Source organism: Megalops cyprinoides, chromosome 22 (assembly GCF_013368585.1).
Source record: "Megalops cyprinoides isolate fMegCyp1 chromosome 22, fMegCyp1.pri, whole genome shotgun sequence".
Lineage (NCBI taxonomy): Eukaryota > Metazoa > Chordata > Actinopteri > Elopiformes > Megalopidae > Megalops > Megalops cyprinoides.
Window position 1 is genome coordinate 17963829 of NC_050604.1, and position 19589 is coordinate 17983417.

The following is a 19589-nucleotide window of genomic DNA, read 5'->3' on the forward strand; positions in this document are numbered from 1 at the left end:
GTAAACAACAGCATAGAATATGGACGGTAGTCTGTTGCTGAATGATGGACAAGGAATGTTATGCTGGTTAAGCTCTAATTGTTTCATGTTGGTTAACTGAAGCGAAACCACCCTGAGAAGCTGAAACCATGATGGAGTATGCATCTGTCGGATTGGTGCACTCACTGCTGTTGTTGCCAATTCTTCCAAGTGCTATTTAAATGCACGAGAGAAAAACATACCTGAGATGCATTAGCAACAGCTACAGCCTATGAAAAGTTGAAGAAAGTGTGACTCACAGAAGCTACTATATGCAGTGTTTAGACTGGGCTCAGGAAAATATTTGTTGTCCCTACGACAATTAAGACCAGGAAAATAGTAGTCTGTAAGTTCTCATGTAGCCCCACCCAGCAGGTATTAGTGAGGGAACAAGTATCCGCAGAGACGCGACAATAATCACAACCAAACAAGAGGACAGTGACTGAATAGGACATTGTTGCTGCCTAATATTCCACAACGGTGTGGATGAGACTTGAGGTTTCCAGAGTAACATAATATTTAATTTGTCACATACCTGTAAGACTAAACATACGTAAACACCATGTAAAAGCCTAAAAGATTCAGAGAGATCATAGTGAGTAATTAAAAGCCCAGACTATAAATTACAGAATCTTAAGGATAATCTGGATAAATTCCTCTTCTTAAGTGCAGTAGTAGTGGCAGTATTTTAATAACCATGATGGCTATAAATTCTAAGGCTCTGAGATTATGAATATAATTCCAATGACATTTCAGGTCTAAATGGGAATTTTAAAATGACAAATAGTGTTGTTCTGGTGTGTGTGAGGAAAGACAATGTTGCTAGGACTGAGAAGAAGCCCATTTTTACTTAATTGTAGTATATTTCCTTTGACGTGGAAAAGCAGGGCTTTGCATCTCCTTGCTCGGAAAAAAAAAGGGGCTACAACTTTTGTGCCAGTGTGCCTTAGTGGACATATGCAATGGCCTCTCCACCAACAAGCCAGTGGTGTCGTGGTGTCATGCACATCCCGAGGACAATGAGTAGAATATGATGTACATCTTCTAAAAATATATGGGACACATGGATAAAAGCACAAAGATTTACGGGAAAAAATCTTGAATAAAATGCGAAAACTATCCAGAATGGTGTGGATATTTTGAATCTCTGTCCTTATAAGCGCAGATTTTTACGAACGATAGCGTTATTTATGGCCCAGATTCCTCCGCGCTGCAGGTTTTCTGGGGGTGATGTTGGGAGTAATGAAATCTGAGCATGTGAGGAGAGGCTTTGCTAAAATAACAGTTTGCATTGACAAGCCTGGGCTCAGTTTGAAAGAAAACGCGAAAAATCATTTGGCATTGAAATTGTCTCCAGACTTAGAATACATTGCGATCAAAGGCACAAAATGGGCCCGTAATATTTTTTAAATTACGAGCCCGACAAACACAGGTTGGCCGTTTGTTCAGCAAAAACAATCAAACCCATTTGGCTTATTTAATCTGATAGGTTAATTCCGTGCAAAAGTAAAAGAAATAATAAATAAAATTAAAATATGTTAAGAAATATATTTGACTTGGCACGGCACGGCATCTAAAGATTAGAGCAATATCCTACAAGCCAGTGAATGGCATTTCAGCACGGAAAACAAGAATCCAAGGTAGCGCACACGTGTAACCCATCATAGCGGCATCCGTCTAAATAAACAAAGTTCCACTCCAGGGTCATTATGATAAACTAGGAAACTGGGACCGTGACCATCACCAACCTTTCCAGTCCGGCATATTTATCTCTTGCTTTACAGTTCTCTGGAGGACAAGTTTGTTATATCTGCCAAAGCAATTATCAGCCTCAATTTTTTTTTTTTCTAAACTGTAATTTTAAAGCTTGATTCTCTTCCTGGTGGCCTTGCCAATTAAGGCTTGTCTCAAATCTCCATTATTCTTATACAAAGCATGACAGGGTAATGGAGCTGACTTCAGCTTCTGTACCCTACAGACGCGTGGATTCCCCGGTCTGCTTGGCTGAATAACCATCAATGTCTCCTCTCTCGCTGCTGATCAGAGAAGGAAGGCTGTTTTCCTGAACATTTAGAGTTAGGGAAAGGACGTCTGTGTTACTCCCATGTGTTTGGACTTATCAAGACTCCATGTGGTGAAATATGAATATAAACTGAAAAAAAACTTAACATAAAACATAAAATTTATTAGCATTTTTTCTGTTGCTTTGTTGTTGCTATTTTTGCGCATAATTCCAGTTGAAACTCATAAACATATTGCGATTACTAGAGGTAATACTGCAACTAAGTACGTGTTGCAATTTTACTAAATCTTCCCTCTTTCTAATAAAAGTTTTGTTTTAAAACTTTCAGTTAAAAGTGGACAAATGCATACACTACTTTAGTAACTTCGTCAATAATTCTCCATGCACACTCTAAAAGCTGACATTTGTAAATGTTAATGGGATATTTGATACATCATTAAACTCAGGTGCTAAATTTAAGATAGAAAACAAACCACCACAAAGCACCTTTGCCAACTCTGTGGCTTTGTCACTAGATTTGATGAATTTTTGGAATTTTCAATGAATGTTTTGTTTAGCGGAAAGAAACTAGCCACAATCCCACAGACAGCTCCAGATCAGCGGGGAGATTTCTCGAAGTAAAAGAAGCTGAATTGTGCAGATGTTTTCCCTCCATCTGTGCCATTCACTTACTATCCACAGACCAGTGTGCTGTTTACCTACTCATTGAAAATACACTGCAGCAGAACACTATGGGGACGGGCCCTGCTGAACTCTACCTCCTGGGCATAGTTAGAAAAACAGTGACAGATGTATAGACAAATGAGGTCAGGTGACATGATGATGTTGTGATATAATGGTGTACGCTTCATAATGTTAATATGATGACTTTTATCGAGGTAACTCCAGCGAGCTCGGTTAAAAAATGCTGGGGCTAGTACCCCCGAGTCTGACTTCATGTACACTTGATCAAAAAAGTTGTCATGTCTTGGTGTCTCCTGAGAGCTCTGGGACAAACTGACATTTTCACACTGATTAAGAGCACTTGGACACCTGAACACTTGCTCCATAGTGGAACCAAACACTAATACATACGTCCCCCATATTCATAGTCAGTATGAATTAAGGAAGCCAAATACATTTTAACAGCACTACAGCGATGGTGCCAAAATGAACCACACACACACACAATGCCATTCAGTGGTAGCGAGCCAGTTCAAATAGATGGGAGCACAGGGGCGTCAACAGTATTGAATCGCTTTCTGCCCCGCGATGACAGGCTTTTGAAAAACAAATGCAGATCCTAATGACAGCGTGGTGATAAACAGGCTCAGTCACTGTGCTCACCTCCGTTAAGTGGCTCTTCCTGCTGATGGACCGGGAGCCGTGCTGGAGCGGGGATGACTCACGGCGAGAGCTTGTACCAATTTCTGCAGCACGCGGCGGACTGACATGCGAGTACGCCAGTGCATCACCAGGGCTGTTACGGCAATCTGTCTCTTTCACACACAGCGCCAGGCAGAGAGGGGGACTGAACCCGCAGACCCCGAGGACCGGGGCCATCGAATCGACAAGCTACAAGGACATCACAATTATAACTGACGTACGCTTACATTACATTATTGTTATTTAGTAGACGCTCTTCTCCAGAGCGACTTACATAGGTTACAATTTTTACATGTTATCAGTTTATACAGCTGGATGTTTACTGAGGCAATTCTGGGTTAGGTACCTTGCCCAAGGGTACAGAGGCAGTGCCCCAGTGGGGAATCGAACCAGCAACTTTTGGTTACAAGCCCGGCTTATTACCGCTAAGCTACACACTGAAGGCAAGATTCAGTGTCTTGAGCTCTGAATGCTAAAATTAAGCTAACAAGCCTTATTCTTCTACGGTTCCATGGAGTTCCATGGTTGCCGAAACTACGTTCAGCACAAATAACACAATTGAAAAAAAAACACTATGAAGTAAATAATCTGTTTAATGTACAAACATCAGTATTGATACTGATATTAGTCCAGGGTCATATGAAGCACAACTTACAGAAGAGGGACACCTTCTTATTGTTATACATAGTGCTCTTTTTTAATGAAGAAAGAGCACAATCCACTAACATACACATCAGCATCCAAGTCTACATTACAAATTTAGCAGCAACATGTTAACATTGGAAACATAGGGATAACAAAGTAGTTTTATTTAGAAAAAAGTCACAGTTTTCTTAGCATAAATTTGTTAAAAAGGTAAGGAGCTTCAAGGAAAACATTTGTAAAAAGAGGTCTATTTTTTCCTAGGGTTCATCTCTAAACACCATTTAATCTCTGTAAAATACAAAGGGAAAATTTAACTCTATACATTTATACTCTAATATAAAGACCTTTATTTATGGCACAGTACAAATTCTCAGGAGATTTGACAAAAATATACAATGTTTTGTTTCACTTCACATTTTAAGATTAAAATGTACCTAAGGTTTCTGGAAAATACAACAGTCTCAGTGGTCAAAAAAAAAAAAACTTTTTTTTTTTAATTTTTATTTTTTTTAAACCAGGTATGACACCATGTTAGTAAATCTATCCCAACAGATGAATTTGTCTTTTTTAATACAAAAATATCAGGACAAATATAAATTAATATATATTAAAAGACTCAAACTGCCATATAAGGGGAAGACCTACCAAATAAGTAAAGGTATTTTTGATACAATAAATACTTGTCAGTGATATTGTGAATACTGCGCCAACAGTCAGAGGCAAGATAAAAAAAAAAGACAAGACGTATTGTTTAACCAAATTACTAATTATATATCATTAACCTATATTTCTCAAACCCCCTCCCCCCACCCGGCCCATAACATTTAAATTACAATGCATTAATACTGGAAACAAGGCTCACTACATATTTAAGTTTCTGATATTGTACATGGGTTGGACATGTGCGATTAAAAGTGGTGACGTATTCAAAGGACATTTACATCACACCTTCTGTTTGCAGTTTATGGCCTTCAGTAGATGAGTTTTAAGAGTGAGACGTGTTTCGTAGCTGAATCGCTTAGGCACAGTCCTCCTTTGGGTTTCAGTTTGTCCTTGTCCCCTCACGTGACAAAGACCTCTATGACAAGCGTTGTAGAGACCAGGCTTTTGTTTCTCGAATCTTCCCGTCGCTTATGTTCCGTTTGCTTTTTTTTCATTTTTGTCTTCTGTCTACTTTTCTGAGATCCTAATCTTCACACAGACCAAAATGTGTAGCTCACCTCAGCGTATTTTCTCCCAGAAGTCTTCTGACATGTAACATCAAAAAAAAAAAAACAGAAACAGTGACCAGCCAATGGTTGTTTTCATTTCTTCATTCGCATCGAACTAGCAGTCAGTTCTTCTTGGCAACAGAACAAAAATGAACGTCGTGCATCTCGGACTAATGAACGGCGAATGAAGAAAATAGTCAACTCTTTTTTTGTCTTTTTTTTCCCTCCACTTCATAATAAAAAATAAGTATTGTTCTGTATTTTACAATATAATTCAACATTTCCACTATGGAAGCATCAATTAAGTCCAGCACTGCCTAAAAGTATGATTTTGTTTTTTTTTTTTTGTGTTTTTGTTTTTTTCCTTAAAAAAAGGGACACGTAACCTTAACAAAAAAAAAAAAAAAATCTTTTTTTTTTTTGTTGTTTTTTTTTTTTACGATGGACATTTTGTACAGCCGCACTTCAGGACTTTCTCCACCTCCTCCACGAAGGACGAGCCGTCGGTGCACTCGAAGGTGTATTTCCGGCGCTTGCTCCGCAGCGGCCCACAGCACTGTCCGCCCTCACACCCCCCACGGCACTCTAACCGCGAGACCTTTTCGGTTGTCTGGCACGCAGCGTACCCCTGCTGCTTCTGATAGTTATCTCGGACCCGTTCTCCTCGACAAGCGATTTCTGCAGCGGAGAAAAGAAAATACACATACATGTATACATTTTTTTATGTTTGAATGCACACAAAATGTACAAATTTTAATGCACACAAAAGTGACCAATGCTAGATGTTTTTTCACCACTAACGTTCCTTGAAAGAGAGAGGGGAAAAAAAGCACCACACAACGACATGCAAATGTAGGGTGGTCAAATAAAGGGGACAAAATTCTATAACAACATTAAAAGTTGACTAGTTTCTTAGGGGGAGTGCAGGAAAAGTCCAAACTACTAAACAGGGAAGTACACTTCTGCTTTTGTTGCAGCGACGCTTAAAAATGCTAATGGTTAAAGACACCACAGTGCACCAAACACAAATATATTCCCGAATAACGTGCTTTTTTTGTTGACTGAATCAAAAAAACACTCCAGAGGGGGGAATCTATGGATGGCTTTGGGATGACTGAAAGGGAGGATGACAGGGGAGAGGGGAGGAAAGGATGGCGGGGATGCCAGCGGTCCCTCATCCTTTCTCTGGGGGTCTCACCTGTCTAACCCGTGTCGGGTTCGGGACATGCTCAGGGGAGGCTGAGAGGTCAGAAGTAGAGTATTTTATTATTGATTTACAAAATTGATTTATTCATTTGGTGATGCTCTATATATGTGTGAATGTGTGTGCGTGACAGTGAGGAAGTACACTGCTTTCATATTTCACGCTACATTACAAAAGACAAATGCGTTAAAGCCAAGGAAAAAATATACATTTTTTTATACCAGCTTTGTGTCTATGATCAGACTATATCCACCACTGTGGAAACAAGTTCTATATCAGGTTTCTCAAATGCCGATTTCATCACAGCGCCATCAAATGCATGTAACATTACCTTTGGGACAACGGAAGACCTGTCTATGAGAGTGAAGCAGTGTGTCTGCGTGCCTCACCTCTGTCGCAGCCCTCTCCGGTGAACCCGCTGTTGCACTCGCAGTAGGCCTTGCCCAGGCCCGACAGCCTGCACTTGCCGTGCTTGCACTTGATGGACTGGCAGGGGTTAAAGACCTCCTCCTCCTCGTCGCACAGCACCCCCGAGAAGCCCGGCTGGCACCTGCAGCTGTAGGAGAAGGCGTTGATGGGCAGACACGTCCCGTGCACACACCTGGGGAGAGGAGAGGGGAGAGTGTTTGGGGGTGGGGCCAACTGACACAGATCTGTCAGAGCGGCACTTACTCCGTAATGCAGCTGTCATTTTCAGTTTGCACGGCATTAAGCTTTAAAGTTTCAGCATGCTCACTGTATCTCTTTTAACATATGGCATTTTCATTACAGTAACAGTACATATATAACATGAACAGCATTCTGACATATTTTTTACATTTTAGTTTGATGCTGCACCTTCATCTGATTAATTGATCATTAATTAACATTTGGAAGGGTTATCTTCTCAAATAAACATTACTACTACTATTACTGCCATTACTACTACTATGACTACAACTTCTACAACTAAAATAATATAATAATCTACATTTTCTACGTCTACATCTTCTAAACCTACAGCTACATTTGGCTGAAACTGAATGATGGGTATCCATTGTTGCTGACACAAGACCCCATTAATGGGGGGTTATGCACTTAGCTAGGAGGAGCCATTTGGGTAAGTCGTGCCCCTGTGGGCTTTATCAGCGAAGCGGACAGGGACTCACTTGTTGCCCTGACAGGGGTCGTTAGCTTGCTGGTCGCAGAGGGGCCCCGTCCAGCCGCCCTCGCAGTCGCAGGTGAAGCTGGACTGGCCGGTGGCGTGGCAGGTCCCGTGCGCGCACACGCTCTTCTGGCAGGGCTCGCACCCGGGCAGGATGCCGGCCTGCAGCTGGAACTGGGCCAGGTCCTGCAGCTCGTTGTTGATGTACAGGTTCCGGATGCAGCCGTGGAAACTGGTGCCATTCTGCCCGGTGCCCTGGCGCAGCGCGGCCACGTTGGTTTTCACCGGCATACCTGGGGGGGGAGAAAACGCTGAGCTAATGCTGCATCCCTGAGCTAATCAGTTTCCTACACACAGGCCTATATGTCAGTTCCCTTGATTTATTTCTCTAATGGAGAGATTAATACAGTTATGAACGCGGCACTCATTTAACTCGCATGGCTGTAAATAGGATCTGAAACTGGTCAATAGTAATCTGGTTCTTGAAAGAAGAGATCTGTCTTCCCTCATCTAAGAAGATCTTCCCTGGGAGATGAATTCAAGTGAGACCGTGTGCAGAGAGGCGCATTAGGAATGTAATTTGGAATTACTTTAAATCAGCTCAGGAGTCAATCTTTTTACTTAGGAGCCATTAGGAAAACAATCCATACGTCTTATTTTACGCCGCTTGGAAGGCTGGCCAGGCAGGATTTCGCCTGAGTTCACTAATTTGAAAAATAACCCCGTACATAAATAAGACGATCCTGGTCAGTTCTGTGCAGCTGGTGTTCACGCAGAGCATTTCTTTGAGGCAAGAACTATTAAGCCATGAGAGTGAATTGTGCACCATGCCAGAAAGCACTTACACCACACTGAGAACAGAATGGAATTACGCTCACCTGACAAAGACACAGCTGATGTATGATATAATCTGACGCCATCAATTCAAAGTAGGCCTTTCTGCTCCTCATCGATTGAGGATCCCACAGCTAAAAGCCTCAATGACTTGGTGCTTTTTGCATTTACACAGCCCTTAGTCTCAGTACTCAAACAATGGAGGTTGGCACATTCCACAGTGATGGCAGCAAGATTCTTTGGCCCGAAACAAATCCCTTGATTTTTAAACGTTTCACTCCAAACGTGCAGAAAATGGGAGCGAGTCCATCTCTCATAGCTGGCTCCCTTCTCCCGTTTCTCGAGCGTGAAGGTCTGTGTACTGCTCTGCCCATGTAAATGGACCTGCTCTGCACGCTTCCGTTTAGCCTGTTTCTCATGTATCGTCTGTTTGAGGGTGTATGCGGCAGGTGACAGGAAGCGGACATCTCTCTCAGACACACACACACACACACGTGCATACACACGTGCATGCACACATGCACAGGCACACACGCACACATGCGCACACACACACACACACGCGCGCACACACGCACAGACACGCACACACACGTGCGTGGATACGCATACACATACACACACACAAACACACACACACACACACACGTGCATACACACATGCACAGGCATGCACGCACACACACACACACACACACACACACACGCACATGCCACACCTTATTGGAACAGTGGGCACACAGGATTGGCAGTGGTAGGTGCAAATGTCACTTCTGAGTCTTGGTCATTTCTATCAGCCTTGGAGGTACGAGAGAACGAAAAAGCCTCACTTTCCTTTTTTATGAGGCAGCTAATCTAACTCATTTAGCTGCATTAGGAATGTGTATGTTTTCCAGGAAAAAATGGCAAAAATTATTTAAAAATGATACATCGGGAATCTGATTAGGCCGCTAATTATACGGTTGATCTTGCAATTTTTATGAGACAGATAATCCTATTCCATTTGCTGAGTGAGGAATATATGTGTGTTCTAAAAAAATGGCAAAAAGCATTTACAAAAAATGAATCTCCTGGAAACTGACTAATTGGATGCACCATGCCTACCCTAACCCAATGACCTTTGCTAACAAGGCTTATTCATAAGTGCTCAGTGCAGAGCGTCCAACCAAGTATGTTTCCTGGGTTTTATTTCCACATGGAACCACCTGAATGCTTTTGAAATCATCTGAATACTCTCCCAGTTTGAGAGGAAAGGACTGGGTGTGGAGCTGACTCACCTCCCACGTAGAGGGGGGAGTTGACGCTGAGTGTGGACTGCTTGGACAGGGTGTTGATGGACTTGGGGCTGCCGCCGTCGATGGACAATGACAGCGTCTGGTCTGAGGCCACCAGCTCCACCACATGGAAGCTCCCGTCATTGATGGTCTCTACACTGGATGCGTTAAAGACAAAATTGTAAAGACATCACTCTCTCAGAATTCACCAAACAAAAAAAAGCTACCAGCTGACGGTGTTATATCAGACTTCACTGTTTTGCAACAACTATATATTATGCATGATAAACACCACTGAAAACAAAGCTTAGTCTGTCCAAAGGCTGCAAAAACAACAGCACAAACAGATGTGGCTCCATAGGCAAACACGGTTAAGCAATATTTGATTAGCCTGACATTTTGAAAATGTTAACGCAGCTGAAAAAAAAAAACTGCGGGGGAGAGAAACGTCACGCTGCGGCCCTGGGCTTTCAGACGTGAGCTTTATATACAGGCCCCCGCTCGCCCTGTATAACGTGCTCTGTAGTACAGGGGATTAGCTGTGATACGGCACGTCCATCAGCACTGGCAGTGTGTGTAGACAGCTCACACTGTCCTCTGCTCTCTGCTCAGGTATGCCACATATCAGGTTTCTCAAATGCCAATTTCATCACAGCACCATCAAACGCATGTAATACTACCTCTGGGACAATAGGAGATGGTTTATAAATGACAGATGGTAAATGTTTAATGGTTATTTGGTCTGACAATACAGGAAATAAGTTACAACGTAATTAAGTTAACTGGAATTATCTTAGTCACCTAGTGTTTGATTTCTCAAGACGCACTAGAAGGTCTGCTTCCAAAGTGTAAAGCACACACAGACCTGTGACATTTAATTGCTGCAAATGTTTTCATGAAGAGGTGTCTGAACTCCATATTTTGAGTATGATATAATTACCCTTTGTTTTCTTTGTTTGTTTTTTATATGAAAGCCGTTTGGCGTAGTGGTTAAAGAGCTCAGCTCGTAACCACAAGATGTCTGGTTTTTAATCCTAGATGGAATGCTGCTGTTTGCACTCTAATCTAGGTACTTCCACTGAGCTGTGCTGTGAACACCAAGCTCTACAGATGGATACTTTGTACAAAGTTTGCTACAGTATGTAAGTTACACTCAGTAAATGCCTCTGCCAAACAAATAAATAATTGTTCCAGGTACTTGTGTAAAATTCGCCGCCATGGAAAGATATATCATACAAGGCATATCATTCACTTCTTTCCCTCAATTTAGACAAAGTGGCACTATGATGGAGGCTTTTTCATTGTCCCCAAAACAGCTATTAAAATCTGCATAATAAGCTAATTTTCAGCAACGAGAAAAAACAGCAATTGTTTCTGTTGGCAGAAGTTTAGCATTCAAAGTTTGCCAAGTATTCTACATGCAAAAGGTTAATAGTAGCCCTGGAAACCATGACTGTGACGGAAATGGTTTTTAAATACACAGTATTATCATGTAATTCTCATAAATACATCATGCATTGTGCATAAATATGAGTGTTCATGCTACATGTTCATGCCTTATTCATATGCATTTATAATACAGGCGATAATAACTGAAAACAAGCTTCAGTACACAGTCACACAAAATAGAGTGTCTGATTACAATAAAACGTCTCAGAGGCCTGTGTTGCATTTAATTGGGAAAAAAAAGCACTCCAACAGCATGTTTTCCAATTCCCTTCATGAACAGATGGGGAATCCTGAGGGGATATTAAATGTTTAATTCCAAACGTAAACAAATAAAATGTGTAACAGTCATCATTAAGAGTGTGTATGTTTAAGTCTGACTGTAGGCTGTTAGCTTCATTAAAAGAAAAAAAAATATATGTACACATATTTGTTTTGGAGATGGAAAGAAGTTTCAAGGGCACTGTGGGGAAAAAAGAACACAGCTGAAAATGGCCAACAACTTCAGAGATACTCCTCATATTAGAGGAGAGTGATGGGAAAGTGTAGTACCTGTAAATAGCAGAAGGTGGGTATGATCCAGTGTCATAGCTCACACGTAGCCGTCCCCTGTAGAGCTCCACGGCAATGTGGTCGTTGTCTCCTTTGTAGAGCAAAATTCCATTGTCTTCATCTGTGGCAATCTAGCGGACGACAGCGAAAAACAGTTTAATCCATTTCCCCATTGCCTTTAGTGTACATCCTGAAATAAACACATCAATGGACAGGCTAATTTACTGCTGGTGTCTGTGGGCGTATTCGGAGTCCTACAGGACATTTTCAAATGTCATTTTAGGTGTCACACTTTTAGTTAATTATATTTTGACCTTATTAAATGTGAGAAAATGATTTTTACATCATTGCTGTTGAAGTATCTTTCAATAGAGTAAATTGAACGTGCACTGTGCAGGGATTCCACCGAAGGATGTTAATATTTTCCATGTCTTTTCAATGACAAATTAAGGATAAAACATGTCTTCAAGGATAATTTTCACCGTCTTCACAATAAAATACTTCTTGAATCAGGGCACGTTCACCAATATCTTTAGATAGTTGCCTTATTCCATAAGGCAGTGAGCTATAATGATGGCAAGTATATTAATCTAGTGATTTATAAAGAAAAAAGTGATGTATTTCTCTCACTGTACAAAACAGACTGAACATGATTTTTTATAGATTTAGAAAAATGTCCTTGACTTTTCTATGACTCTTCAGGAGTGATTTTTAAGGGATGAAAGAGGATTTTCAAGAATTTCCAGGACAAGTACAGCCCTGTAATCAGCAGGTATATATTTCTCAAGTAATAAATGCTTTCAAGGGGGTGTAACTAGGAAGATAGAATAGAATAGAATAGAATATATCTTTATTGTCCACCAGGGTGAAAATTTGTCTTTGGCTCACCAAAACACAAGAACAACAACACAAGAAACAGACACGCAGTTAATAAAACAAACATGTAGACAAGGTCACATTACACATAAAAAAAAGTCAGTCAGTCATCAGACCGCGATTCTCATGAAAGGAAGCACAGGCTGCACCTCTCTCTCCCCTGCACATCGGACAGGGATGTCAGGGTCTGTACCTGCAGAGAGATGTTGGCGTGGGAGCTGATGAGCGCTGAGGGGATCTGGAGGTAGGACTCCCGGTCCACGAAGTTGACGCTGACGAGGTTCTGGCACTTGTCACCCTGGTAGCCCTGCAGGCAGCGGCACTCCGGGTCCGTGTCCATCACAAAGCACTGCGCGCCGTTGTGGCACTCAAAGTTGTCACAGGGGCTGGTCCGCGGGAGGACCATCGGCGGGGAGAACTCACAAAACAAGCCACTGTCGTCCAAGCAAAGAGAACATAAGAGTTTAGTATCAGGCAGCACACCTTGAAGATGTTGCTGTCTATATGTCAGTATCCACAAGGAGTGCTATCTTTGGGCTATTAGCTTTAGTTAGCATTAGATCAATGACATGAATATGATGAGAAGTTTAATAATCTTATTCAAGCTCACCTGTAGCCTTCAGGACACACGCAGGTGTAGCCGTTCACAGCGTCAATGCACTGAGCGCCATTTTTACACTTATTCTCCTGACAGTCGTCAAAATCCACGTTGCACTGCTCACCAACGTACCCAGGCGTGCATTCACACCTGCAACCAGATAAACAGCACCATAAATGAACATTACAGGGAGAAAAGGGTTTGTCCTTTTATGGTGGGCCTATCAAGCTACAGCTTGGAGACGATCGAAGGGTTAAAACATACATACACTTGCCACAGTAGCAGTATAAATAACCTCACATTAACACATTTCCACACACTGCAGGCTTGAAAGTAAACAACTGTCATACCATCTCACCCACAACAAACAAATCCTCAAACAAGTAAATTTACAGTGCACCTAAGGCCTCATCAGAAAACCACACAGCAACAGCGCTGTGGTGATCACATTGCAGAATCACCGGGACATGTAAACACGCCACAGAGAGAAGGAAAGTCTCGCCCCTCGGAGATCTAACCCTTTCGAGCAGAGAGGTCACGGGGGCGAAGTTAACGACTTTATTCTCTGCCGCGTACATCTAGGTCATGTTACTCTCAGAGAAATAAACATCTATTTTACACTCCCTTGAAAAACAAAGAGAATAAAAATATACCGAACCAAGGGGGAATGCAACAAAAACAAAGAGGGTAGTCTCTCTTGCTGTCCCAGAATCCTCAGGGCTCTGCTGACCTCCCTTCCCACTTACTTGTATCCCTTGGGCGTCAGGATGCACTTGGAGTCGTGCTGGCAGGGGTTCACCTCGGGGGCGCAGAAATCCAGCTTCTCCTCACACAGTTCACCTGCCAAACACGCCAGCGAGACGTTAGCCTTCCGCACGTGTGGGGGCTGATCTCAGCCAAGCCTGACACAAAACCCCATACCGCAAGATAACACGTCCCTAACGTCTTCCCCGCGGCCCTCCCTCTCCCGGTGAACGCCACCGCGGTAATGAAGCCGTCTCGTCAATTTCCACAGAAGGGGACTTTGCCGAGCAGGTTATGGACTCTGTTATGAAAACGTTGATGGAATCTCACACTGTATTTTCAATTTCGTTTTTTTTTTTTTTTTTTTTTTTACTGCATTGACTGCTTTTGATATCAGTTCCCACTGCGCAGGTGAATTCAATTATTTATCTCTTTTTTTCCCCATTCCTTCCCCGGTGAACTCTTTTCAAACAAACTGCACTGCGGAGAGCCCCCCCACCACCACCACCCCGGCATCCTCGCTAACAGTGATACAATGCCCAGGAGAATTGGCAATGCCACAGCCTGCCAAGGCTCAGAAGGATCCCCGTCTTTTCACGTGGGCAGCTTTCCGAAGATGCCGGGTGCGTGCCCCTGCAACTGCGCAGATCAATAAAAGAATTCTCAAAATGACGTTGTGGGGCGCTGAATTATGAATCTTTAATGGCGGTCACACTCCCGTTGTTCCTGTGGGGGTGGCCCGTGATGAATGGCTTTCAGGGGTTCTGCCGTAAGCACACCCGGATCGACACGGGGCAACCGTCACCGCTGGCAGGATAACCGATACTCAGCCTCTGATAAATTCGCCGGCTCCGTGGCAACATAATATTCCGTGTGTATCCTGAAGCCTTATCGATTGAGACGCGGGGAAGATGGGAGATGAAGAAATACCAATATGTTGCACAGCAGCAATTCCAAGAGCGGAATAATTATAGAATTGGTCCAAATCAATGTAATTGCCCAGCCAATATTGATCCGGTTCCGTGTTTCTGATTAACATGTCGTTGTTTTAGAATACTAAACTGTAGTGTCTAAATTTAACGGACGTGGCTCAATTTCAACTCTCATGCCAGTAAGGGGGAGTTTGGACATCTCAGGGAATGGTGAAACTTGATTTTTGGTCAAAATAAATTGCATTAATGGAATCATGATTCAATTTCTATACAGAGAAATAAATATTTAGAAATGTGTATTTGATATTTTGAATAATGTTCGAGTATAAATAATCATTTAAAACAATTAAAACTACAGAAATCCAGTCAGCTCATGAGTGTTTTTGTCACATATGGAATGCACCGTATTCCCCATAACTATGCTGACATGTAGCCAAAAAGTAAAACTCTGAAAACATAAGCGAATACATGATTAACTGCCGTATTGGGTGACTGGAACCTGAATTCCTGAAAAGTGCCAGCATTTGAAAATAAACTCTAAATTAGGGAAAGAATTTGGCCACTCTAGACACGTCATGTCAACTTGCTACAGCCGATTTAAAAATGTGTGGTACATCCAAACAAACATTTTCCATGGGTTTTGTTTTCAAAACCCTTGGCACCTTTTAAGTTCCATTGTTCTGGTGGGCAGCCTGTGACATAAACCGGGACAAGCAAGGTCACTGCAGAAAAATGGAGGACCATATAAGGACAGACAACTTTTTTTCTTTTTGTGACGGTTTAGAATCTGAGAGAACACCTAGTGGGAGGACCACCAGTGGGAACATTTCAGGATTTATGGAGTAATTACCTGTCATTAGGTATACAGCGAACAAGGTGATGTAAATGAGAATAGCTCACAACCACCAAAAACAGAATAATTTAATTTGGGACATTTGAGCGATTTTGACCGATGTCATTTCATGCCTTATACGATGAACTGAACGCGCCATACCACCATTCTGCTCAATATTTTGCACATGGACTTTGAGGCACACTCTCTCAATGTTTACTCTGATCTCTGTGTGCAACTGCACACGCATTATACTGAATTATGTATATTATGGAAAGTGCAGTGAAGCAGAGATTAAATGTGAGCACAGATGTATGTTTTGCAAAGCATTTCACTGTGATACAATACTTTCCCCCCTCCCTTGCACTAGCATCTGTAGCATAAAAACATCACCTGGCTCAGTGCAAAGAACACGGTGAACTTTAATGGCAATGGGAATTAAAAACAGACGTAATGAAACAAGTAAAGAACATGCTGTTTTTTCTTTTAGCAGAGTCCAGATTTAGAACACCTAACATATAGAGGTGATTCTACCTCTCTGTTGTGATAACATGTGAAACTGTGAGTTCACTTTGTTGTTTTTTGACCAAAGCTGGACGCTGCTAAAGAGAGAGATAGCAGAGATAAAATACGAGTAACTGACCTTTCTCCACCTCATTGAGATTAGCAGCTTGCGGTGACAAAGACAGAAGAGACAAGACTTTTTTTCACTGGTTAGCAGGAGCAGAGCGCTACGACAACGACTACGAAGCACACAGCGTACAGTGAAGCGGACAACTGGGTGTTAGTAGAACAGAGACTGTTATATGAGGAGCGGAATCAGATGCCAGCATGTATCATTAACATAAACACGTCTTTCACTCCCTGAAAGCATTTGCTGTAAATGTACATCTGTCACATGTGAGGTTGTTTGTTTGGGTTTTATGAAAAATATTCATTTTTGACTTCAAAATTCATGCATATGTTCAACACATTTCAGCCTTAAAACTATTAAAAAAATGAACCTGGCTTCCACAAGACAACGGAAGAGTCCAATCTATGAAGAAGACATGTATAGGCAAGGTAAAAAAAATCAAACATCGAGAAACAGAGAGAGAGAGACAGAATTGTTCAAACACCTACTGTGAGTGGCTAAGCTTAGTTTATCTAATTCCTAGTGTTCTGACCGCTGTAATATCCTTAGAGCATCTATAACATTCTGTGCCCTTCTCTGGTCTGCTGCAGCAGTGGTGCATTGTGGTTAGTGGCGAGAGCTCGGCGAGAGCACGTCCTCGCTACATCAAGGGCTCCCGCTGAGCATGCTGGGAGGCTGTCAGCCTTGGGTAGCGAGAGGCCACACGCCCGGGTTAAGGTGAGGGAGATGAGCGTGTCCTGCGCCTGGCAGGGTGGCTGGCCTGTCATCGCACACACTCTCGGCCTCCGTCCAGTGTGACGGCTCGCTAAAGGTTTTTTTTCCCCCTGTCCTGCTGATTTGGGTCAAACACAGGCTCTGCCTCAAGTTCACAGCCCAGAACTAAATTATCTAGATCATTTACAAAAAGCCTTTAGATAAAACATTACTAAAATTGAGCTAATTCAATGTGGCATTTGTTGTGTAATAATTATGAATCTTATTCATGTTGGGGATAATATCAAAAAGCAACTTGCAGTCAGCTTTACTGTTTTCTTCAAATAACAAATACACTAGAGATGACACTGTGTGAGAAAGGAGGAGCATCATCCATCCATCCATCCATCAACCATCTCCTTCTCTGTTTTCTGTGACCATCTATGTTGGCCTAGTGCGAATATTTCCGCCAAACATGAACACATGAGCATTTCTGCATCAACAGAACATTGCTTGTAAATGGCTGTTTTTACCATACAAGTGCTGCACATATTTTTGCATATGATCACAAGGTAAAAACACACCTTTTCTTTAAACAAGAGTGCAAAGCCTTTGGAGATGGTATTGGTATTGGGTCACATGCTGGTCAAAAGATTTCCATGGGAAGAAGCATAATCCCCGGGTGGATTGTGCTGTCGTGTGTGATCCCGGTCTCACCTGTGTATTCAGGAGGGCAGAGGCAGGTGTAGTTGTTGATCCCGTCGACACAAGTAGAATTGTTCTCACAGTCATTGTCATCACAGTCATCGATGTTGATCTCACACGCTTCCCCTTCAAATCCATCTGCGCACACGCACCTTTAGCATGACAGCAAGAACAGGGTTAGTGGAGACTCCCTGTTTTAGCCTTTTAGACTTAGTCATTTTAAGAATTGTTATTTCTCTAATTTCTGTAAAAGAATTGCTCTATATTTTCTATATTCCCTGGTTATCATAAAATCTTAAAATGAGTATGTCTGAGATATATATATATTTTAATTCTAATGAGGCTATGAGGCTATTACATGTTAATGCCTAATTGAAACACAATGGCACACTTGTGCTGGCATCTAATTGCACAAATAAAGTGTTCTTAGCAAAACGATGACAGATGTACATAATTTCTCATTACCTTCTTAGTGGTGCCAATTAATATTTTACTGGGCGTGAGAGGGTGACTGATTAATCACACAAAAAAGTTTTGCCCAAGAAGTCTTGATAATTAGCTAATGAAGTGCACAAGAGAAGCCGTTCCCATTTTGCGCCGGGCCTTAATAGGCCTGATAAGCAGATTTCCATTCTCTGGCAGGATTACTAAGTTAATTTAATAGAGCGCTGCATTTTATTATTCATGGGGAGCAACTGGAACCATTTCATTCACTGATTAACTCATTTCATCTTAAAGTGCTCACAGCGTGTTGCGGTTGGTCACATGGAAAATAGAGCATTAATTCCCAGCATCAACAGAGCGGCATTGTTTTAGTGTCCCCCAAGGAGGAAGGAGGCTTCCATTCATTTAACTGTCGTTCCACATAGGGGAGTGAACGTTGACAAGTTAATATTCATGTTCGCAGTATGGCACAACTGAAGTCATAAATCAAACCTTCACAAAAAAGGTACTAAGTAGGCACTTCCAAACAAGAAATTATTATGACTAAAAAAGCGAAAACACTGGGAACATGTTTCAGTACGACACCCCCATCTTCCTGAGCAGATATTTTCAGAAACACAGATGGAGCATTCATGCGTTCTGTTCAAGGGGCGAAAAGTGTGAATGTCTGGAATTTTGCATCGATTCTAAAACAATCTTTTAGCCAAGTGCTAGCGTGCCCGGGCTCACAGCCGACTGAAGTGTTACTGTGGTCTGGGGTGAAATACATTGAGAAAAGCTCTCAGTGCACTAAAGGATCAGCACTTTGCTTCACAGTCAGACACTCAAGGTGCCAGACCAGTGTCTACCCACTCCCTACTACAGAGAAACATGCTCTGGCTTATTCATGTATTATTTTTGTAATGGACTGAAGTAACACATGTTCGTGGCAGAAAGACCATTTTCACATTCTTATTCACACCCTGCCATTCATCTTGCAGCAAGGGCAATTGGTTCTCTGTCACCAGAAAACTTTCTCCCACACATGGTTGACAGACCTAGTTTGATTTCTCTCCTGTCACTTAGATAAAAACCCCCTCAGTACGCACATAGATACACCTGTGGACCCTCACTGAAATTGCTTGAGTTATCCTATTCTGGTACACATGTAATCCACCAATGGCAGACTTCCTTACACGTATTATTTCTTCCACTACAATTACTTTAATTCCATGAGCTGAACTGGCACATTCACAGGTGTGTATTTTGTATTCTACCCAACCTACTCTGTGTTTACAAGGGAAACTCTCGAAGCTGTGGAGCAGCTCACAAAATGAAGGGCAGTGACATGGCGAACTTCAAGGCACCTCTCTTGGACCTACTCCTTTTCCTCATACACCACATACATAAGGAAAAACAACAGCCTTGCATGTGCC

The 19589-nt window shown here is 42.1% G+C and overlaps 1 protein-coding gene across 1 annotated transcript in view; it reads right to left on the minus strand.

The window, feature by feature from the left end:
* Window positions 1-5698: 5698 nt before the first annotated feature.
* Window positions 5699-19589, minus strand: part of slit2 (slit homolog 2 (Drosophila)) — a 130389-nt gene continuing 116498 nt past the window's right edge. Inside the window, exons 28-36 of the mRNA XM_036516585.1 lie at window positions 17743-17882; window positions 13937-14030; window positions 13203-13340; window positions 12786-13026; window positions 11717-11847; window positions 9722-9876; window positions 7615-7903; window positions 6856-7067; window positions 5699-5940 (exon numbers count right to left, since the gene is read on the minus strand). Coding sequence (XP_036372478.1) covers window positions 5699-5940; window positions 6856-7067; window positions 7615-7903; window positions 9722-9876; window positions 11717-11847; window positions 12786-13026; window positions 13203-13340; window positions 13937-14030; window positions 17743-17882 — 1642 coding nt within the window. The remainder of the gene's footprint in view (window positions 5941-6855; window positions 7068-7614; window positions 7904-9721; window positions 9877-11716; window positions 11848-12785; window positions 13027-13202; window positions 13341-13936; window positions 14031-17742; window positions 17883-19589) is intronic.